Source organism: Gigantopelta aegis, chromosome 4 (assembly GCF_016097555.1).
Source record: "Gigantopelta aegis isolate Gae_Host chromosome 4, Gae_host_genome, whole genome shotgun sequence".
NCBI classification, from domain to species: domain Eukaryota; kingdom Metazoa; phylum Mollusca; class Gastropoda; order Neomphalida; family Peltospiridae; genus Gigantopelta; species Gigantopelta aegis.
Genome location: NC_054702.1, coordinates 96,088,420 through 96,112,672, shown reverse-complemented (window position 1 = coordinate 96,112,672; position 24,253 = coordinate 96,088,420). Strand labels below are relative to the sequence as shown.

Sequence of the window (24,253 nt, the reverse complement as noted above, 5' to 3'; positions counted from 1 at the left end):
CATCATAGGGAGAAGGTCCAACGCCTGACGATATTGTCGTTTGTTGGTGACTGACAAACCTGACAGGTTTAATAGACTCGACGGTTCCCTAGTAAAGCACAATCGACAGGCAGTTCTTGTTGGAAGGTACAGAAGGCACGGATCGCTGAGCTGCCCATTTAGAGGCCAACACGAGTCATTTCCAAGCTTAAGAAAGTTATAATCGCCTGATTCGTAATCCTCTGGTTTATGACTGTAGATACAGGTTCTGCCATACGGTTGAGTTTACAGGACCGTGCTCACAGTAAGTACTTTTTCTTTCGTTTACTTCTGTATAAAAATATATATCAAAGGGATATTCCTAACTTTGCATCCATGTGATATGTCTCTGGTTAATAAAGAGATTAAAAGTATATACCAATTATAGTTTCTTGCTTACAGTATTATTTATGTCTGTATATAATTATAATATTTTATTACCCATATGGGTAAAAATATATTGGTACTTATCAAAGTGATACGTCCCACTAGAACGCTAAGTGAGACGTAACACTTCGACGTCACACGATGACGTCATCGATTGGCGCATTACACCCTTACAGGAACACCAACCAAACGAGTTGAGTGATATAAACTAAGATCGATTATGGGTAATAAATAGGATATTAAACTCGCTACCATTTCGAATCATGCTTATGTCCCTCGTGAAATAATTTTCATTGTCACTCGCTAAAGCTCGCGAGAACTGAAAACTATTTCACTCGGGACATAAACATGATACGAAATGGGAGCTCGTTTAATATTTTATACATTTTAAATAGTATTATAGTCGTCCCAGCTTGTTGAGATAACCCAAACTGGATGTTGCCTCCAGTAATTTCGTACATATTAAAATTAAAATAGGTTAGATCTAGTTGCTTGAGCTGCTACAGGCGACCAAAAACCAAATAAAAAAACAGCGCATTAAATATATATATAAACGCTGAATTTCTCAGTGAGAAAAATTAATTAATATGCAATTAGAACTTTTGCTTGTTAAAATATGTTACATTGGTTGAACAAAGAAATGTACTTTTAATGTATATGTTGATTGTAAGACATATGTAAGACATATGAAGTTGATTTTGTTACTGATATACCATTGACGTCAACCTTAACATAGGCAGACAGATTCACTATATATATATATATATATATATATATATATATATATATATATATATATATATATATATATGTATGTATGTATGTATGTATGTATGTATGTATGTATGTATGTATATATATATGTATGTATGTATGTATGTATGTATGTATGTATGTATGTATATATATACACACACACACACACACACACACACACACACACACACACACACACTCACGCTCATAAATCCTTGTTTGTTTTATTTTGTAATGAAAAAAACGAAACAAGTGACAATGATTGATATCAGTGCACCACCTTAATCCCTAAGGTTATCTTAACTCTGAAAAGGGAAGGATATCTTAGCAAAATTAATGACTATAAGTTGTCAAACGTGTATATGTTACTTGACTTAGAATTTTACAGAAGAAACCCAATGTCCCTGCATAGGCTATGGTGTATTGCATATATATATATGACAACGCATAATACGGCTTTTGATATATCAGTCGTCGAATATTGGTTCCAATGGATTAAAATTTGAATAATCACCTCTTATTATAATAAGTAATTGTTAACGCTCAAACAGGAAAACTACAGTTCTGATAATGCTACTTTAATGTATGTCAGTCGCATGTCAGATATATTTTAACAAATCTGAAGTCCGATCGTACTGAATACGACTTCAGGCACTTTGTAGTCTGTCTTGACTGTAGCCATATAATTATAGCGACGTACTAGTGCTTCACGGCTGGTCTATTAAAGGTACGTGCTATCTTGTCTGTGAGAAAGTTCATATATCCTTTGTGACAATTTGATATCAGCGTATGGTTATTAAGAGAGAGAGAGAGAGAGAGAGAGAGAGAGAGAGAGAGAGAGAGAGAGAGAGAGAGAGACAGAGAGAGAGAGAGAGAGAGAGACAGACAGACAGAGAGACAGACAGACAGACAGACAGACAGGAGGGAGATAAAAGGACGGAGAGAGAGGGAGAGAGCTACATACATACACACACACACACACACACACACAGAGAGAGAGAGAGAGAGAGAGAGAGAGAGAGAGAGAGAGAGAGAGAGAGAGAGAGAGAGAGAGAGAGAGAGAGAGAGTATTGTTACTGCCTACACAATAGCTTGACAAGACGAAGGATTTTAGGAGTAAGAACTTCTGAAGTAACAATTATGATGGCAGCGCGTTTCCATTAGAACTGATTCGTTGGCATAGCATTGCATACATAATTCGTAAGTAAATAAAAACAAACTGTAAAGAAATGACAAAAATCTTAGCCCAATTCCATGAGTATTGTGTTAATCTTTATTAAAAGCTACATGCTATCTATGCTCTGAGTTTGACAACTGTCCAAAAGTCGAATTCTCAGTATCACAGTCCTATCTTTGTTGCAGAAAACAATGGCCAACGGAACGGCAGCATGTTTGAAATGGGTTTCTCTAAATGAAGTAAGTTGTTTGTCTACTCTCATAATCATCTTTATGTTTAGCTGACTGATTGTTTGGTTAGGTGGATGGATGGACGGACTGTGGCTATAGTGATTTATTCTTCCATCCACTAAACTCTAATTCCGTATTATAAACTTGAAAATTAAAGCATTTAATGTCTTATTCCTCGTCATTTATTCATTCATTTCGTTAATTTTGTTTGGTCTGGAAAGACAATGTATTTAGTAGACTTCTTTCCCATTTCTCCGTTTTGTTAAATATAATTCGTTATTGTCATCTAGGCATTGATGGTTCATCAGCCAACAAAGATAAAAAGTTCGCAGACGAAATTAAGAAACTAAGAAATATATCAAAACAAAAGGTTGGTTTCACAACATTTACGAAAATTGTTATTATGGTAGGTTTTCTGATTTTTAGATGGGTGGGTTTTTTTTGTCATCTTTTAAATATTTATTGTACTTAACATATAAAGTTCTGTCGGGATATTGTTAATCTGATTTTTGATATGAAACGACTTCTGGGATCGACCAACAGTGTTATCCAAAAAGACTTTAATTTACTATCTTAAATACAGGATGACGACGACATTATATCCATGCCCATTCAACCACATTTCTTCATCTTAATAAATAAATAAAAATAAATAAATAACTAAAAGGGGATGGATATTCATTAAACCTTTTCAAACATGTAATATTTTCATAGCAAACAATATTGGAATTATGAATTTAATTTAGTCGTGGAGTGACCTGGTATTTAACTTGTCCACGGGTGAAACGAAAAATGTTAAAACCATTTGTTAAAATTAGTATTTATTAATGTAAATACATGTATAAATATTTATTAATGTAAATATAATTGTACATTTTTACTATTTACAAAACTCCAATTCAACAGAGAAAGTCACATAGGAAAGCACTTCATCATTTGTACAAGTACGTTCCGTCACGGTCAAATTATAGCGAGACTAGGAGAAAAGCCGTAGAGGTGAATATCTATCTAGTTATGGATCAGAAGAACGCCACAAAAGACTGAGGTCGAATGTCTAAAGTTCCCCACGATGAAGGGATAACATTCATTCTTAATGTGCCGCCCAATATCCATTCACAATTGAAACCTAAAGAGATGTTTTCACATTTACTGTAACAAAAGCACTTCTTTGTCGCTTTTGAAACACTGGACAAAGTGGTTGTTTTGTTCACGGGTTTAAACTGTTACATTCGTTGATTTCTAACCACTACAATCTTGCAATGATGAGGTACTTTAACATCGTTTTCTAATGCAAAATACAAACACAACTACAGTTTTAATAAGATCGTGTGCATTCGTTATCAATGTGTGTGGACAGTACAGTTACCGCAATATAACAAACAAGTCTGTCGCCATATTTTTAATACTTCGTTACACCAAACAGTAGAGATGGTGCCCCGTGTTTTGAACGCAATGTTGAGTTATTATTATTTTGTGTGGCCGATATTAATGACTACATTTAAGGAAAATCGAACAATTTTGTGTCTTTGAAATACATAATAATGTGGATGTTCTGTTCTTAAGTGACCAGATCATTAGAATATACTCACTTCTAGTTACAGCGATATGTTCATTGGTCATTATGAGAAACACATCATCACATTTTTTTTTCACAAAAGGATAATATTAAATTAACACTGGGAAATATTTTCTATATCTTTTATTAAACAAAAATATTGTCGATATTGTTTGTATGGTAGGCCAAGCTGTTAATTCAGTATTCGTATAACTATTGCCACCAGCATTTAATAACTAGTTCAAACGTCCATCTCTTCCAGGCGATGTCTGAAGTGAAATTGTCTCATTTGGACAACATGGGGAAAATAGCTGAACTTGAAACAGAAGTCTGCGTAAGTATTTTTGTTTTAAAGTCGATTAAAAAATGTAAGAATAATTATTTTTCTCTCTGGATTATATTGTCAACATCATCGTGTTGTTATTTGAAGAAGAAGTGCAAACCGACGCCATCCGAGCCGTCAGTGGGCTGTTTCTTGTTCCAGCCAGTACACCATGACTGGTATATGAAAGGCTGTGGTGTGTGCTATTCTGTCTATGGGATGGTGCATATAAGAGATCCCTCAACTCTTTGACAGTCAAAATTCATGTCCGACTGCCAAGCTTATTGTGCTTCATGCCCGACTACCAAGCATATTGTGATTCAAGTCCGACTGCCGAGCTTATTGTGATTCATGCCCGACTGCCGAGCTTATTGTGATTCATGCCCGACTGCCGAGCTTATTGTGATTCATGCCCGACAGCCAAGCTTATTGTGATTCATGCTCAACTGCCAAGCTTATTGTGATTCAAGTCCGACTGCCGAGCTTATTGTGATTCATGCCCGACTGCCGAGCATATTGTGATTCAAGTCCGACTGCCGAGCTTATTGTGATTCACGCCCGACTGCCGAGCTTATTGTGATTCATGCCCGACTGCCAAGCTTATTGTGATTCAAGTCCGACTGCCGAGCATATTGTGATTCATGCCCGACTGCCGAGCTTATTGTGATTCAAGTCCGACTGCCAAGCTAATTGTGATTCATTCTATATGTATTACAATTAATTGTTTTCCTAAATGTTTCTTATAAGCACAAGAGTTTAAACTGTCATTAATTATCGTTTGTTCGATTCTGCCAATGTTTCACGGAGATTCAAATAAAATAGATAATTATAATGTCAAATCAGAAAGTCTGTAAAATATTTTACCCCTACTTGAACTATTTTCATTTTATTTTACTGATCGGTTTACTCAATGTTTTAGACTCTTTCCGGAGAGTTTGACAGTATAGCTGTGAAACTGGTCTGTGAGTCGAGGACAACTGATCTCGAGCCATCAGAAAGTCTGGCCAAGAGCGACCAAGTAAGTGGATGCTTTCACAGTCAATCTACATTCGCACTCGCATTCATCCAAGAAAGACATTTAAGATAAGAACACTCCCCACATCCCACAAATCAAAACTCCCAATATGCAACAAACAAATAACAGTATAGAAATGGTTGAGACAATGTTGAAATCACAAAATTAAAACAGCTGCTCTACATAAAAGGCTGTTTGGCAAAGCTTCTCAGAGTTTTTAGAGCATAGATATTTCAAGGAAATAAATGTATGTAATTTTAAGACATGGGGCGCCTAAGGATTAAAAACTATAACTATACTAACTATACTAATAAAATGAACAAACAGTTAAAACTACATAAAACATTTACCTAAAACTAGTATATCAAATATTTCTGTCTCTCTTAAATGTAATAAAGCACTATGCTTATAAATCTTGCCTGGACTTTAGTTACTAGCTATAAACGGTGTCAGCATTTGACAGTTCAGATCCTGGTGTTTATAGTTTGGTTCCTTTCTCATAAAACATTTCACTCTAAATCCAATCGAGTCGGTGGTTAGTCTTAGTGTCCAAACTCTTAAAGGGACATTCCTGAGTTTGCTGCACGTTTTAAGATGTTATCGACTAACAGAGACTTTTTAACGATTGTAATTACATATCAAATATGTTTTTCTGCACAAAATATTAGTGGCTGTATTATTAAACGTGTTTCTGATCGTTCTAATATTTGTACTAGGTTACATTTCATTTTATTTCATTGAATATACAGACACTGATATTCTAAACCAGAAAATATATTTAATGTGTAAGTTTAATCGTAGAAATATTTTATTAGTCGGAAACATCTTGCAATGCAGCGAACTCAGGAGTGTCCCTTCAACACATGTAACAATACAGTTGTGTTTCAGTGCAATGTGGTGTCATGAACTAAGATGTAGGCCTATTCTAGAGTTGTTTTAGAGCGCCTTTTTATTTAAAGCTCAAGTTTTGAGTGATATTTTATGTACACAGAGTGACCATGCTACCATTAAGAGAAATTGGGACTGGATACAGACGGTTCTGAGATGTGCTGAAGTACACAGACAGAACGCTGCTGTATATCACCAGGTTAGATTGTTTTTGTTGCATGTCGCTTGTAATGATTAGTGAAGACTTACAATGGCGGCCATTTTGAAAAAAAAACGTCATTCTGTGGGCCATGCCCACTTTTTCGGAGGGGTTACCCCAACTCATTTTGATCAGCAGGTCTCAGTGATCAAGAAAATATTTTATAATTTAGTTCCCGGAACATTTGTCACGAATTCTTCATAATTTTGTATCTACTGCTGGTACAATATTACAAATTCATTATTGACAATGAAATACCTAAATAAATACATTTTAGAATCTCAAAATGCCCAAAGATGGCACAATGTTATCCTTCAGATCTGTGAACTAGATGTTCTTAATATGCATAATCAGCAAAAAAACCCCAACAAAAACTTAATATCCGAAGTTTGGATTTAGTGGTTGGCTGCCGGACTATATTTAATACATTTGAAACGTTCCCACTGCCATCATCCACAAAATAAAATTAATAATTAATTACTAATCCGGTCAGTAGTCAACCCCTGGCTACCTGAGACACTAGATTGTTTTCACAATTTATTTTTATCACACACATATGATACTATTTAAGTTTTGTTTATTGTTTCAGTTTTTCTGTGATGTCAATCAGACATGTTACTGGATGAAATCTGCCCTGCCAGCCGGCGATGTCACCATTCAGTCAAATAAGTTACCCGACACGGAAGAATTCTTTGACGATGTAGAATTGAAACTGCAGGTTAGTCTACTCATAACGGGTTATGGTTGCTACGATGAAAACGCGTCCATATGTTCTTGTTTTTCCGCATATAATACCAGTGTGCTGCATGGGCGTCAATCCGGCTTTAAAAGTGGGGGGGGGGGGGGGTGGGCGTGTTAATGTGTGTGTGTGTGTGTGTGTGTGAAAAAGAGAGAGAGAGAGAGAGAGAGAGAGAGAGAGAGAGAGAGAGAGAGAGAGAGAGAGAGGGAGGAATGTCAATGAAAATCATAAAGCTACACTTTAGTGTTTAAACTTTTAATTTTTGTTTGTTTTTTGTTGTTGCTGTTGTTGTTTTTGTTGGTGTTGTTGTTGTTGCTTTTCCTAAACGAAAAAGTGGGGGGGGGGGGCACTTATATAGATTGTCCCCCGGCGTTGAAAAGTGAGGGGGACGCGTCCCCCTGTCCCCCACCGATCGACGCCCATGGTGTGCTGTAATCCTACATCTATGATCTGATGAACGTTAAAGCCTATTCTCACAATCGTGAAACCAAGCAATCCCGAGTGAAGCTCAGCTATTTTCAAGTGATTACATTTTGTCAGCTATGCAGGGGCGGGACGTAGCCTAGTGGTAAAGCGCTCGCCAGGTGCGCGATCCCCGTCGGTGTGTTCATTGGGCTGTTTCTTGTACCAGCCAATACATCACACTGGTGTATCAAACGCCATGGTGCATATAAAAGATCCCTTGCTTTTAATAGAAAAATGTAGCGGGTTTCTTCTCGACTCTGTTAAAATTACCCCCCCCCCCAAAAAAAAAAAAACACACAAAAAAACCCCGATGATTAATAAATCAATGTACTCTAGTGATGTTGTTAAACAAAACAAACTTTAACTTTTGTCAACTACTTGCGCGTGCGCGTGCGCGTACACACATACACGCACACACAATAATATCAATATCAAGAAACAGGCCTCGGTGGTGTAATGGTTAAGCCACCGGACTTAAGGCTGGTAGTACTGGGTTCGCATCCTGATACCGGCTCCCACCCAAAGCGAATTTAACGATTAATTGGGTAGGTGTAAGGCCACTACACCGATTTCTCTCTCACTAACCACTAACTCTGTCCTGGACAGACAGCCCAGATAGCTGACGTGTATGCCCAGGGCAGCATGTTTGAACCTTAATTGGATAGAAGTACGAAACTAAGTTATGAATGAATGAATATCAAGAATTAGTTTCTAGATATCAAATACACTTATCTTTATGCGAGCCTAATAGCCGAACGCCACGGTATTGCAATTGAATTTCTAAAAGGCGGAACCGACACTTTACTCATTATAACAATAACAAATAATAACAAAGCTACGACCGTGAAGGATGTTAAGTGTATTGTATTTGGTATTTATTTATGTACAATTTGCGACTATCGCATACACCCAGCCACTTAAGGCTATTTCTAAAGAATCATTTCTCCTAGAGAGTATCACGAATCAGAATAGTTAAACCAACACATCTGCGCTTTATTGCCTGCCAGTTGAGTCTCAATCTAAAATTAATAATCTGTTGAATTTACTAGTGGATTAGTCAAATATTTCCCAGACATACCATTAAACTTGGTATAACATAAATAAAAGGCAGTTTCGTGTTACGGAGTTGTATCTAGAAACAATTCTCGCACCACAACACAAATTACAGGTGTTATCAAAACATTTTCTCTGACCGTTTCAAGACTTGTTACATATGGCCATCAACTGACGTGATTGTGTTGTTAGAATGACTTACGCTATCAACAGGGACGAGTTCAGCCAGAGCGACTTGTTTATGAGCTTCACGGTAAACCAAATGGTCACGTCGGGAACCAATCAAATAGTTCGCGAACGTTAGCGAAACAAAAGTTTATGTCGAAATTACTTTCTTTTTCTAATATCATTAAATAGTCCGATCCTCTCTTCTTTCTCTTATTTATGTTTGGACTGTCCTTCTAAAATGCTCCAAATTATATAAATATTCGACCGAGCAGTCAATTCTTTTTTTTTTTGGCTTGTAACTCTTTTTATTATTTTGGCTGCCCATTTTCAACAATACCCCCCCCCTCTTTTTCTTATCTTTTTCTTTTTGACCACCCGATCTAATTTTAGCGACCACATTTAATGAGTAGCTTTATTAATTAGAGATGCGCATCAAAATTTTAAAGGCCCACTATTTTTTTTGGATGTAAATTTCAAAATACCCCCTTAATTGTTTTCCCCCCCCTCTGGCATCCCGAGACAGGCCCCGGGACGGACATGCTGGAAACTCTAAGTGGTATATGAGCATGTAAACATTATTCGCACTCGCACGTTTCTGGCTGAACTTGTGGCAATAGAACCTGGTATGAAGATACATACAATAACAACTATTCATTACTAACAGGTTCAACAAGCAGGTTCTCTCTATATACAGTTATATATTAAACTGCATGTTTTGAAGGCCACCAACATAATACATAAAGGCAACGTATGACACGTATTATACGTTTTTACTGGCTTAATTGTATAGACAGGCTAGTCGGGACATAGCCCAGTGGTAAAACGCTCGCTTGATGCGCAGTCCGGTGGTATTGATTCCAGTCAGTGTACCCATTGGACTATTTCTCGTTTCAGCCAGTGCATCACGACTGGTATATCAAAGGCCGTGGTATGTGTCACACTGTCTGTGGGATGGTACTTATAAATGATCCATTGCGGCTAATGGAAACATGTAGCAGGTTTTCTCTGTAAGACCCTTTGTCAAAATTACCAAATTTTGGACATCCAATAGCCGATGATTAATAAGCTCTAATGGTGTCGTTAAACAAAAAACTTTAACTATAGACAGGCTTGACAGAACATGTAATATATTATACTGATGGAAGGAAATATGGGATCACACCAACACCAACACCAACAGCGAATAGGTAACTGCAACCAAAGTCGAAATTCTGCCATATAGTTTTAGAAAGAAAAACCAGTCGTGGTACACTGGCTGTAACGAGAAATAGCCCAGTGGGCCACCGACGGGGATCGATCCTAGACCGACCGACATCCGGCGAGCGCTACATTCTGCCCCCCTCCCCACCACCACCACCACCATTCTCACATCACTGCCATTCATTACACACAGGCGCTTTACTACAATACTAGAGAATTAAATTTGGTATCTAATACCGTGTTATTTTATTTCTTCTCCAAGTGTATATTTATATCGTTATATTAAACATGCGTGTATTTTATGGAATAGAGATCTGTTTCAAGAAACAGAACGTCAGTGAACTACGATCGTGCGTGGCTTAAACTAATTAGTGGAGGGATGGGGTCGGTAAACGAAACGAATCAAGACATAGCAATATAAGGTGTTTTTCAGTTATATAAAAAAAATACTTTTAAAATAAAATGTAACAAATTACACCCTCCGCTAGATACACGGTCCTGGGAACAAACAGAAGATGGAAATAAAAGAAAACAAGTAAAAAAAAAAAAACCCCCAAGATAATAAAGTATACTTAACGACAAACAGATAAAAACAAAAGAAAAGAAGTAGAACACTAAACAATAAAGTATATATTACGGCAATGTTTTATTTGCAGGCTCTTTCAGCCAAGTATATTCAGTGGAGCAATGAAGTATACCGACTGTTCGAGCGCAGCTGGCATATTGTTCCGGTACCTGCCCGTGTGCATACACTGACAGAGCCACGCCCAGTGGTGGCGCTAGCAGATTACAAGACCGACGAGGTGATTTATTCGCATCTATAACAAATTTATATTTTTTTTAAGTAACCATGTACATGAAAACAAATAAGCAAATTCAATCAAAATTACAGAAATAGTTGCATACGGGGAAACCAGTTTAAAAGCACAGCCGCTCTTCTTTTTCTTTTTTCTTTTTTTTTTTGTTTAGGGGGAGATTGGAGGGAGGTTGTGTGTGTGAATTCTTGAAAATGTATACATCAATCTTTGAACATGTTTGCAGACTGAATTGTTGAAAATCCATACATCCATACACCTTTATAACTGTTTACAGACTGAAGTTTTGAAATTTCATACTTTCGTTCTTTGTGTATATTTACAAACTGAAGTCTAGAAAATGTACACATTCGTCTGGTTTTTGTATATTTACTGATGTGTCTTGAATATGCATACATTCATCTTTTGTATATTTATACTAAATTCTTAAATGCCTATATTTATCATTTGTGTATATTTATAGACTGGAGTCTTGAAAATGCATACAATGATCTTTTGCAAATATTTAGACCGAATTCTTTAAAATGCATACATTTATCGTTTGTGTATATTTACAGGTTCAATTCTTGAAAATGTATAAATTCACCTGTTGTATATATTTACAGATTGAATTCTTGAAAGGCGACAATCTTCTCCTCACTGACAACTCCGATAAACACAAATGGCGAGTAAGTGTTGAAAAACCTCCAGATTATACTCACAATTACAGCGTTATTATTAGAAGGCTTCACAAATTGGACAACTAAATACAATGTAGTTAAAGTAATAACGAGTGTAATGTATCAACAGCCGTATACCGTATCTACTTTTTAGATCTATATGTCTTTTTGGGGGCAAGACTTTGAGGTACATGTATACTGTTTAATCCTAATAACAAATTATATTGGTTGAGAGATTAGCTTACAATTTTTTTTCTTCCTCCAAAAATTAGATATTTTAAATGAAAGTTTGTTATGCACAATGAATATTACCCATGTTTGAAACTCTGTGTCAAAGGAGTAAACATGTGGATCAATAACAGATAGGTGCTCATCACAGCCGTTCGGACCGTGGTAGGTATTATCCTGTCTGGGATGCTGCATATAAAATATCACTTGCTGCTAATCGGCAGCGGGTTTCCCATCTCATTATCTGTGTGGTTCTTAACTATATTTCTGACGCCATATAACCTTAATTAAAATTAGTTGAGTGCGTCGTTAAACAATAATTCTGAGTACTGCTAAACAAATACATGTCCCCATAAATATCCTAGTCCAAGGGCCATAACTCTATCAAACATGAATAAATTTAAATTTTGACAGTTATGATCCTTGAATAAATTCCCATGATCTTGATCTGCCTGTAACTGGTCAAAAATGCGCAAATCCCTACATGAAAATCGAGCTTGATCGGCAGCTCTACATGATAAACATAAACATAAAACTTCAGCTCAATATCTAGAAGCATTGTGGGGGGAAAAGTCCAGAAAGCTATATGTGGAACAGACAGACAAACATACGTACAGGACGGATACAAAACCTTTAGTCCCCTCATGTTGGACCGGTAGGGGACTAATAAAACATCCCTTTCTTCCCCTATACCACTGAAGCAGTTGAACACTTGTATAATATTGTGTATTTAGGCAGGCTTCGAAACTTACGACGCCATTCAGCAGTGGCGCCGCAAAAAAAGTTGTTGCAAAACATCTGCAACGGTATTTTTTATTATTGTAGGGCCAAATAAAGTATTGTAGGGTATTTACTTTGTTACTGTGCATACTAAATTGCCATCGCAGGATTATCTCAATTACGAGGGCTGTCGAGGTGACATAATATGATGAATCTATAGTCCTTCCAACAAGGACCGCCTTTGTTTTTCATTTCATACTATGGCATTTGCTACAAGTTGTTTATTTCTGATCCGATTGTTTTTTAAATTGCACGCAAAAATAGTTTGTTTTGTTTGTTATTTCCAAAACACGTTTATTTTTATTTTTACGTCAAACCGAACTGAATTATTTGCAAAAAAAGCACATTTTTGTATGAGGATTGGACGGATTACATAGCAGGTTTAGTATTAACTGAACACTTAGGCCTATACAATATTGTGTATTTATGTGTAGGTGACCAACATCTTCGGTCTCACGACACACGTCGAGTCTGTGCTGATGTTAATCCCTGCTGTGTCAGAAGACGCCGTCGAAGCTGCTGTCAAGTGAGTATACTAAGGAGATTCATTGCAGATACTAGTACTAATCGGATTCCGTGTATACATATACACGTGTACGCTGAACAATGTGTGTACACAACATTCATATGTAGACATTAACTAGTAAAACCTGTTAAACGGCCACTTAAAGGCAGTCATGTTTCATGTCATGCCATAGGGTTTTACGTGCACATTCAGAACAAACTGTTTTAGCGCATGCCTGTGCTGGGCGCAGGTTTGCAGGCGCGGAACTAGGGCATAATTCTGGGGTGGGGGTGACCCCTCGCTCGAGAGTGTCCCCCAAAAAATCCAGTTTAACAGATGAATACAATTAATTTATTTGCACATATACCATCTTTGTCGAGCACAGGCACCTTTTTCCTTTTTAATTTACTGGGAAAACTGACGTATTTTGGTATTGTACATATAATATTTGTCTTTACTCTGATAACTTTCTAGAATTATATCCGACTAGGGTACCTTAATAATGCGCTGTTTTTTTGTTGTTCTCTTTTCAGATTACTGATAGATTTCTGTTCACTGTGGACTCGCACCGTTAAGGATGTTCGACATCAGTTGATTCAGCTAATACTGACTCTCTTCAGCGACTGGTCTGACGAAGAGGTGACGACCACTTTACGATGACATTCCGTACACATTTCTCATTAGATACCCCGTGCTTAAATATCATTTCAGTGCTGATTCTGGTCTCAACCCTGAATCGTAACACCACGTTTGATTCAAAGTTAACGCCAGTGCTGCTCATAACTGCTAGACTGCCAAGTCTGGCTTAAGCCCCGGTCACACTGTCAAGGATCAGGACGCCGGGTTAGCCACGGATACGATCAGGCAGCATTCGTGACAATCCGTTATGGTCCGTAGCTGTCCGTATTAAATCCCTGATCAATCGTAGTAGTACTTGTATGTCCGTGAAAATTTTGAACATGTCCAAAAATTCATCACGGATCGAACAACAGTAGTGCATCCTTAAGAGTGCGCGAGTGTGTGCGAGTGCGAATAATTTTTACATGCTCATATACCACTAGAGTTTCGAGCATGTCCGTCCCGGGGCCTGTCTCTGAATAGCCAGGGGCTTGTCCCGGGACAGAAAAACATTAAGCGGACAATTTTGAAATTTACATCCAAAAATTAAATAGTGGGCCTTTAAAATTTTGATGCGCATCTCTAATATAATTAATAAAGAAAATTCTACTCATTAAATTTGGTCGCTAGATTAGATCGAGTGGTCAAAAAGAAATTAGATAAGATGGCGGGGGTGGGGGGGGGGGGGGGGGGGGGGTAGAGTTGAAAATGGGAAGAATTTTGAAAATAGCAATTAGTAAAAAAGTTAATGGAATTAAAAAAAAAAAAAGGACAGTCAAAAAATAAATAAGAGAAAGAAGAGAGGACTATTTAATAATATTAAATAAAGAAAGTAATTTCGACAAACTTTTGAACGAAGGTCTAAAAGTTTAAAGTCCGATTTATATGTCCACGTGAGTGGCCTCGTTAAGGCCGTTAGGGTGCACAGCTTGTAGGGACGAGATGGGTTGCATCCCGTCAAGAAAACCCCTAGGTTGACAGTCAATAGACGTTGAAGGTGTAGTGCTGTGCTGAAATACAGATCTTGAGAAGCCGGGTCCGTCTGAACGAGAGGAGAGAATCAGACTAGGGTATAGTCCAGTCGTCATAGGTTGGTATAGTGGTGCGGACGGGCCTGTCTCCGGAGGATACGAGATGGTATCACAATAAAACAAAGTCAAGTCTAGAAAAGAGTAGTAGGGGCCGACCCCGCTTCCTACTTCTTCTTAGAGTGGGGCGGTCAATCTTCCAGTGCTGCTAGGACAGGCTCGGGCATGTAGAGACTAAACGCGAACAACCGTGGCGTTCTGCAGAATGGCCGTCATACAAGTCACAAACAAAACAAGTCAACATATTCAGATGGAGAAATCTGGTGGTGCAGACTGTCGAAACGAGAAGCGTTCCAGCGTTCAATCATTTCCAATGGCCGCATACATCCCAGTAGAAAACTTCACTTCGCTGATAAAAACAACAAAAGTGAAGGATCCCCAAGTCGAGCCGCGAAAGCACGTGCAGTGTGTACAAACACGTCTTACCACGACGAACTCCAGACTGGGAATAGTCCCAAGAAGAACGTAATAATCCGTTCTAATGCTCAAGCCTCGATCACACTGTCAAGGAGGGGCGGGACGTAGCCCTGTGGTACAGCGCTGGCTCGATGCGCGGTCGGTGTGGGATCGATCCCCGTCGATGGGCCCATTGGGCTATTTCTCGTTCCAGCCAGTGCACCACGACTGGTATATCAAAGGTCTGTGGAATGGCGCATATAAAAGATCCCTTGCTGCTAATCGAAAAGAGTAGCCCATGAAGTGGCGACAGCGGGTTTCCTCTCTCAATATCTGTGTTGGCCTTAACCGAATGTTTGACGCCATATAACCGTAAATAAAATGTGTTGAGTGCGTCCTTAAATAAAACATTTCTTTCTTTCACTGTCAAGGATCAGGACGCCGGATTAGCCTCGGATACGATCCGGCATCATTCGTGACAATCCGTTGTGGTTCGTACTAAACTGTACCGATCCTTAGCGATCCGTAACGCTCCCCGTTGTCATCTAACCCCTATCCTTAATAACCCTTGGTTTTTCCGTCGAAAACTGTAGTTAAACCGTGGTACATGCGTAGGGGGACCGCGGATAGACCACTATCCGCGGGGACATCCGCGAGGTTTTGATCCGTCGTGGATCCGGCCAGACGATCCTTGACAGTGTGACCGGGGCTTTATACATTGTACACTAGATCTGTCATTCAGATGACCTATGAGATAAAAATCAATATTACACAGTATGTAAGTTTAATACCAAAATATTCATAGAATGGTATATGATATTAATTCCAACATGAACTCTTTATAATAGCATTTTAAACGTCAACCTGGATACTTTTTGTGCATACGTTCGAACAGTGAGTTATATATAGGATATTACTTTGGTTAATAATATGATGGGTTATACAATTGAAGTAGATTTTAGATCTGTGCCAGCCAGTGTCCCACGATTGGTACACAAAAGGTCGCGGTATATGTAGGGGAGACCGGGTCTAGTTGTTACAATTTTTACATTTAGTGCCATAGTACATAAAGTATAATAATTCCAGAAACCAAATTTTGAGGATAAGTAGGAAAATATCTCTATTTATTAAAACAATCATGAAAAACCTTCAACATATAAACATTAATTAGTGATTGATTCATTAATGAGGTGGTGTCAACTGTATCAAGTTGCCCCATGAACGGGGTAAGTTTTTACCCTGCATCATAAATGGTGGGGCAAATTGTTACAACTATAAAACACAATATAATTAATGAAATCATCCTTTTATTTCACTTTTCATAAAATAATATGAAATAAATGAGTCTCCCGAACGAGGTAAACATAACTTATCTGTAAACTAACAGTGAAACCTCCCTGTAACAACTAGCACCGACACAGACTTTTTTAGTATATGCAAGTGTACGGTAAAAAACAAAACGTGGTCAGTCTTACTTTCTGTACAATCGAAGGCCAATACCAGCACTTCTTATATATCTACAAATGAATGCATTACATCCATAACTGTTATAAAAGAAATAACATTAGCGACAAAATGTCACTTTTAGGGTAAAAAAATAGTTTTTTTTTATCCTACCTCGTCTGCCAAACCAGAACTATTCATAATGGTTAGGGACCGTAAAAAAAGTATATTGAAGCCAGAGAGACTAAGTCACTTAGTCTGGGGGGGAGGGGGTTTACGATTTCAACATCTCCATTTAGTCTTTTTATCACTTTTGGCTTCACTTGCTTTGAACTTGAAAATCATCATACAAACACAACCCAAAAGGCTTCAAAACACTGGCCAAGGTATTTATTGTCGACCTACTGCCCATGCAAACCAGGATATCAAGGTGGCTAGGTATGTATTACAGTCAACTCTCGTTATAACGGCCATGTTGGTACCACACAGGTCTTGCCGTTGTAACGATCGTAAAGAGTTAGCTCTCTTAGTATGACAAGTGGTTTGGCAATCATGTGTAACACTAATAAATAATAAAGTAATGAAACAAACAAAACAAAAAACAAACAAACAATTGTTGTTATACATCTTGAGCGTGTTTAGGATGATTTTCTTTAATAAGAGTCACTTCTCTTTTTTCACTTGTCGAAATTTGCGTGTGGCGTCGTGTCGCGGGTGGGTGTGATATTTTCTCCCAATAAACAGCGCATTCAAACATTTCACGATATATTGTAACTTCTAATTAACAAAAAGAGACTTGACAGGAACAACTCAACTCTGCACCAAGATATTAACAACAATACAAGTTGTTTAAAAAATATCTACCTTGCACATCAAGCGCTGTGCGATCAGCCGTATACTAATCCGGTTGGTGCCAATCGTCTCTGGTCCGCATGCGGCCCGGTTCGGCTCAGTTTGGCAGCATATCAAAATGGGAATAAAAGTTACAGCTTTTTTAGAGCAAGGGTCTTGCAAATTAGCAGTTATACATTTGTTAGAAGATTTGTATGCCGTTATAAAGATCAAGAAATGCATTAAAACAACACGCTTGTTGTCGCAAATTACTGCCGGTACCGGAAAACATTGTTTCACTATGTGCATTCATGAATAAATACTGTTTGTATCTTTTATATTACTACTGTCTTCCTTTGGTCTTTTCCAAACCTTGTTCTGTAACGTCAATTTGGATGAAGCCAAAGTCAACTGCCCATTTAGTCTTTTTGAGGGGGGTGGGGGGTCAGAATCAAGACTAAGTGACTTAGTCTCTCTGGCTTCAATATACTTTTGTTACGGTCCCTTACTGGACTGTTGTTGTACTAAAGATACGCTTTACATATTACAGAGTCATTCGCCCTCTATTACTGTAAGATGGAGTTAATGACCTTGTAACAACTTGCCCGTGTAACAACTAGATCCGGTCTCCCCTACTGTTTTGTCTATTGGAAAATGTATATAAAAAGATCGCATGCTGGTTTATCGACAGGCCTCGTCCGCTGCCGACCTTGGTCGAGCTGCTTGTGCTCCCTTGCACATGCCAGTGTGGGCGACCCCTTTTCCACCACCTACCCCAAACCCTTTCCTGTCCTGGACCAAGGAATCGACCTGAGTCGACACCTGCGCCCATGACAGGCGTGTGCTACAACAGCTTGTTCTGAATGTGCATGTCAAAAGCTATGACCTGATCTGACCTTATCGGTAACGACGGCGGGTTTCCTCCCTTTCAACCAGATGTTGAAGTAAACATATGTTACATACAAAATAGACGTATTTTAAAATGTGCTCCGGTGTCTTTTCTTTCAATAATATGCATGTTAATAAATATATGTTTGATGTTTCATGTTATAATTTTGCTTTTCTACGATGTCATGTAATGGTGGCCCTAGATGTAAAACTATTCTGTTCTCGTTAGTTCTGTCCAATTGTGTTTGTTTTGTTCTGAGACTCTTCGGATGTCTAAATCTAATGAATCTTTGTTTCAGTTTGACCAACTTCACTACATGAAGGCAAAAGACAAGAACATTCTTCTCCACAATCTTCAAAGTATCGAGTCGATATTCCTGGAGATACTGGGAGACTCGGATTCCTTACACAAACTCCAGGATCACATCTTTCAACTAAGAACCATCATCGAGGAATCACACGATGACGACACAACTGGTCAGCATGGAAACAAAATAGCAACACATAGCCTATATATTGTAGATTTTGTTATGGTAACATTAACCTATAATACAGACCCGTAGGAAGACACCTGTAGTTGGGGGTACAATCTACAGTAGAGGAGTGCAGTCTCTAGTGGGTGGGGTGGACACAGGTTCCTACAGGCCAGTGATAACAGAATACATGTTTATCACTCCTTTTGGCGGTTTCCATTATCATGGGAAAATAAATGGGTTAATGTTAAATAAATACTAATATACTGAGAGAAAGAAAGAAGAAGGAAGGAAATGTTTTATTTAACGACGCACTCAACGCATTTTATTTACGGTTAAATGGCGTCAGACATATGGTTAAGGACCACGCAGATATTGAGAGAGGAAACCCGCTGTCGCCACTTCATGGACTACTCTTTTCGATTAGCAGCAAGGGATCTTTTATATGCACCATCCCACAGACAGGATAGTACATACCACGACCTTTGTTACACCAGTTGTGGAGCACTGGCTGGAACGAGAAATAGCCAAATGGATCCTAGACCGACCGCGCATCAAGTGAACGCTTTACCACTGGGCTACGTCCCGCCCCTGAGAGAAAGAAATGAGGGAACACTTGGTATTGTAGATCACATTCCAGTCACTGTTAGCGTCGTAATGTCTGTATAACGTACAAAGACGTGACGCGGGATTGAATGTCAGTAATATGAGGTTGAATGTCGGAAACACTTCACTTCCTGACACTATGACACTGTGGATGGGGTTTTGGTTGCAATTGCTCCTTCCTGTTAGTGTTGGTGTGATCTCTTATTTCGTCCCATCAGTAAATGTATATGTTTAGTGAATGCAGATTTCCTATTTCATTGATTACAGGCTAGTAAAGGCGAGAACATCAGCCCAAAAATATACATATTTAAATAACAGTTTTTTAAAGGAAAAATCGGGTAAACAGAACAGTAAAACTTCAAGTATCAAACATCTTCTGGCTAATAGTGAGTTAGCACATAATACTGTATACTTTATAAAAGTATTTAATCACTAAGCAACCAATACAATTTTCAAGCAGAAACCTCTATCACGATTTCCACTTATTTTTATTTTGCAGATTCTGTTTTTCTCAAAACAATTGCGATGCAGTTCCAGAGAATGTTGGACATTACTGTAATTTTTCAGGTCAGTTTAAACCCATTGTCAATATCAAATTATAGCAGCTACACGTCTTGTGTGTGACAAAAACGTATACATGTACAATATATTAACCTTGTTCGATTTAAAGAAAGGTTTTCTTTGTTATTTTTTTAATTCTCTCAAATTTCCTACCAGTGAGTTAAATCCTACATTATTTTTGTTAGTAGACAGGTTTTTACTAAATGCCATAAAGAGCCTAAAATCATTAATGGTCATATCATAATAAAATGTATATATATTTCTGCACAAGACAGAGTCCATAGAACGTTTCCATGAAGTTGTGATGGCATACATCATGAATCACAGCTTCGCCTGTAAAGAATTTGGTTTTCGTATTTCTGCTACTCTCCCAACGGTCGTTTTTAACAAATTCGTTATTGCACCTACGAACATCTTTAACATTTTCAATTTAAAATATCATAAAATAGTTGTGTTGATTATTTTTCTTTTTCTTTTAGATGTTTTGGACTCGGTGGTTTGCTTTCACTGAAAGACTACAGAGGTTTCGAGATCCAAGCTTGTTCATGAATGAAATTGTTTACACCTACTTCTCATCGCAGAGATTTAAGAGGTATATATGATATTAAAAAAAAATCATATTAACGTTTATACTAATATAGCTGAAAATCATGAGACCCTGGTGCCTCTAATTCTATAATTTAATTATAACAAATAAAGCGATTCCTATTAATTTACATATGTTCATCACCAAGTTATACCTATTCAATTCTGTGGTTATCCAAATTAGTTTTTCAATGACATAATTTTTATTTCTAATAAATTTTAATTTGGAAGTTTGTCTTTATTATCTTAGTATGGTGGACTAATGCACTGTTTTTAATTGATTAGCTGTATTTAATGTCGAAGATTTCGTGTTTCAATTGTGGCTAATTCTCTGAGATTTCCAAATGTAGGAATAAACTAAGTGGTTCAAGGCATTGGTTCATTAATAAACGTTTATTCTTTAATGTTATATACATGTAAATAAATAAATATTCAAATTTAATTTTTTGTCATGCCTCATTATTCCCTTTATTTTGGATGCAGTCTCCTGTGTAAAATGCAGCAAAGCTCTGAATGATTGTTTCTTTCCGTTTTGTTGTACTTTTTTTTTAATGGCGATGTGGCTTGTATCAAGACAGTTGACGAAATCTGTTAACAATGCATAAATTTATTAAAACTATAACATTTTTGTTGTTGTTGTTGTTGTAGTAATGTTATAGGATAGGGAGGTGAGATTGCATTTTTGATATGAGTTCATGGAAATATTTGTTAGACTCGCTGTATACGTGACAATATATAAACTATTAAAGAGCTTTTAAAATGATTAAATTGTTGGATTCATGGGTTCTTTATGGGTCAAACACACAATTGCACGATACTTGTCATAGTTACTTAGACATCTTGACCCTGATGCTTTCATAAGTATGTATTTTGGTTTTTACTTCAATTTGTAGATTTCTCGACACACATTTGAAAAGTAAACAAACCCTAGCTCTGTCTCCACTTTCACTGCCTTCTACTGAAAATGTTTCACCAGAAGAAATAATCTCCCCGGGAAGTCATGTCGTCATAACAACAGAACACACAGACATAGAAAAAGAAGAACTTCAAACATCCACGCACGAGGAATACTTCCGATATATGCTGAATGCAGCCATAGATCCTCGCGACAACACTAAGATCAGCATCGAAACTGCCAAAGAGAGAGGCATACTGGACGCGGACCTGTCGTGTTACACAAATCCTGTAACCAAGGAAGTATTGTCCATTGCTGAGGCACTTCAGAAGGACCTTCTCGTTGGCAAGCTGGTGGTGCATCGCAAAGAGAAAAAGTCAGAAAAATCGTATGGAATAATCGTGGTGAAATCCTTCGAAGAAACCAGCAAGTACAGCATACAGTTTGTTGTCGATCCTGTCTCTGGGGAAAAAGTGGACGAAGCCGAAGCAAAAAGAAGAAAAATAATTGATGAATGTGGAGTCATGTATACCCTCAAGGATGGCAGTTCCATTTCCGTGAGTTCTGCCATCTCAAAGGGGCTGGTCATTCAAGAGGACAATGAAGACATTGTTCAGGGTCGTTCCAAGGTCATATCCACGACGTATATAGTCACAGGCGTAGTTGACCAAAAAATGCGAACCAAAGTATCGATCGAGGAAGGTTTGAAGCTTGGGATTTTGGATCGGAAAACAAACGAATATGTTCATAATGTTACCGGGAAGCGCTATGGAGTCCAGGAAGCGATAAAACGCGGATTCATCAAGGGCAGACTGTGCAAGGATCCAAGCAAGCTGGATTACGATCCGGAGAACAGCCTGGTCATCAACAAGTTCAAGAGGGCGAAAGCCAACTTGATGAGATCCCTACACGTTATTAACGCGTTCAAGACCCTCAAACACTGAATGGGAATACACTGAAAAATAGTAAAACACTAAAACAGAGTACCTGAATACACGAAGGAGGGATACAAAGACAACTACTAGTAGAGCACCACACAACACCAAACTAAAATAGTTATAACTACAACTTTAGCATGTAATAATCTTGAAGAGTAGTTTAACTGTACCACATAGTGTTTGTAACCAGAGTATATAGTCAGATCTGCTGCAAAATCAAATTTGTAAAAAAATATATACCAAATATAATATATCCTTCTGTTCATATACAGGCGAAATGTGTAGATCCTTTTTCAATAACCTTGTAAACAAGTTTGATTGTACATGTAACCTTAATAGCAACAAAAACATGTCCTTTTCCAACACTAGTAGTCTTGTTGCTCCATGCCTAGCTTAATACGAATTTAAACAATTACGTTGCATAAGTGCATGAGATGGAGGGGGTGGTGCGGGGTGCTGAAGCAAATCTTCGCATTCGGGCAAAAAAAATGGAGACGTTCCGCGAAAATGAGCTGTGCTGAAATCTCTTCAACTTGTATTTCCATCATTCTACGTAGAATATTGGATGTAATCCATGTAAAATGCACAGTGATTCAATTGGAACCCTGTATAGCTGTTTGATTGTAATACTAATATGAATAAACTTGTTATCCAGATTGGTGCACTTGCGTTTAATTCTGTAAAACAAATTAGCTCTGTCACCCACCACCCCCTCCCAAATTGTAGCCTGTAGGTCTATGGGCCTGTAGGATCCATATATCAAGTGTGTTGGGGGGAGGGGGGGGGGCCACTACCCCCTCCTAAATTGTAGCCTGTAGGATCCATATATCAAGTGTGTTGGGTGGAGGGGGGGTGGCCATTAGTGAAATATTTATTTTTGGATGGCATTACACACAATGTCCTATCATATAGAGAACAATATAGTGCCCAATGTTTTGGATGACATTAAATTTTGTCAGCGGTTTTAAAGAGCCAACTTAAACTCATTACATTAAACTGATTAGCAATTAATATAATTATGATAATGATGATACAATTCCAGAAATAGTAATACAATAATTATCAGGAAATTGTTTATTTGCTGGACATTCCAAACCTGGCTTAGTTTGTTACCCATGTAACCAATGTGTCGGATGAATGAAGTGTATAAATTGCATTATCGATCATGATTAGGAATGTGTGCACATTTCATTGCATTGGATCAAAGGTAGCTTAAGTGTCCAAGGTCTCTTAAAGGCACATACCCTAGTTTCAACCTGTGAAAATTAACACTAAGTTTAGTTAATCTACAACACATTTGCATAAAGTTACAATTGAGTGAAACATGAGTCTGTGAATTTGAAATGGTGAAATACCCTCTAAAAATAGACTAAAACTCGACTCCATAATTGTTACTTCTCAGACGCACATGCGTTTTTAAAAATATGAGAAATGCATTTTGTGACATTAAAAACAGCAGGATGACCAAAAACACTTCAAATGTACGGAAATGGATAATATAAACAAAAACATCTGTAAAGTATGATTTCAGTTATCAAAAAACGGCTCCAATACATTGTAGTAAAACATATGCCCTAGTGTTTAAAAACTAAGGTATGTCCCTTTAATCGTGGCCTGTTAAAACAGTCTAACTTCATTTTGCATAGGCACAAGGTTTCTTTGTGTAGCATTGGTACTGATTAACAACATGTAAGTTTAATATGATTCGATTCGAGAATAATGAAACTAAAGGTTTGTGGCATCAGATTTTTGTGGAAAATGTGCATTTTAGA

At 37.7% G+C, this 24,253-nt stretch overlaps 1 protein-coding gene across 1 annotated transcript; it reads left to right on the top strand.

Moving 5' to 3' along the window:
• LOC121371480 (dystonin-like) lies at positions 1-23,331 on the top strand. The gene is made up of 14 exons (XM_041497406.1): positions 1-283; positions 2,524-2,577; positions 4,386-4,457; positions 5,365-5,463; positions 6,452-6,547; positions 7,137-7,265; positions 10,829-10,975; positions 11,593-11,655; positions 13,089-13,180; positions 13,693-13,798; positions 18,723-18,900; positions 20,002-20,069; positions 20,543-20,655; positions 21,542-23,331. Exons 2-14 carry the CDS (start codon positions 2,530-2,532, stop codon positions 22,485-22,487), a joined length of 2,157 nt encoding a protein of 718 aa, XP_041353340.1. The 5' UTR covers positions 1-283; positions 2,524-2,529; the 3' UTR covers positions 22,488-23,331.
• Positions 23,332-24,253: the final 922 nt, after the last annotated feature.

What these genes read in the sequence shown, in the direction of transcription:
- LOC121371480 (XM_041497406.1), top strand. Translation starts at nt 2,530, where the DNA reads ATGGCCAACGGAACGGCAGCATGTTTGAAATGGGTTTCTCTAAATGAA. An exon ending in CCGATAAACACAAATGGCGA is followed by an intron (nt 11,656 to 13,088) that starts GTAAGTGTTGAA and finishes ATTTATGTGTAG; the next exon opens with GTGACCAACATCTTCGGTCT. An exon ending in ACACGATGACGACACAACTG is followed by an intron (nt 18,901 to 20,001) that starts GTCAGCATGGAA and finishes TTTATTTTGCAG; the next exon opens with ATTCTGTTTTTCTCAAAACA.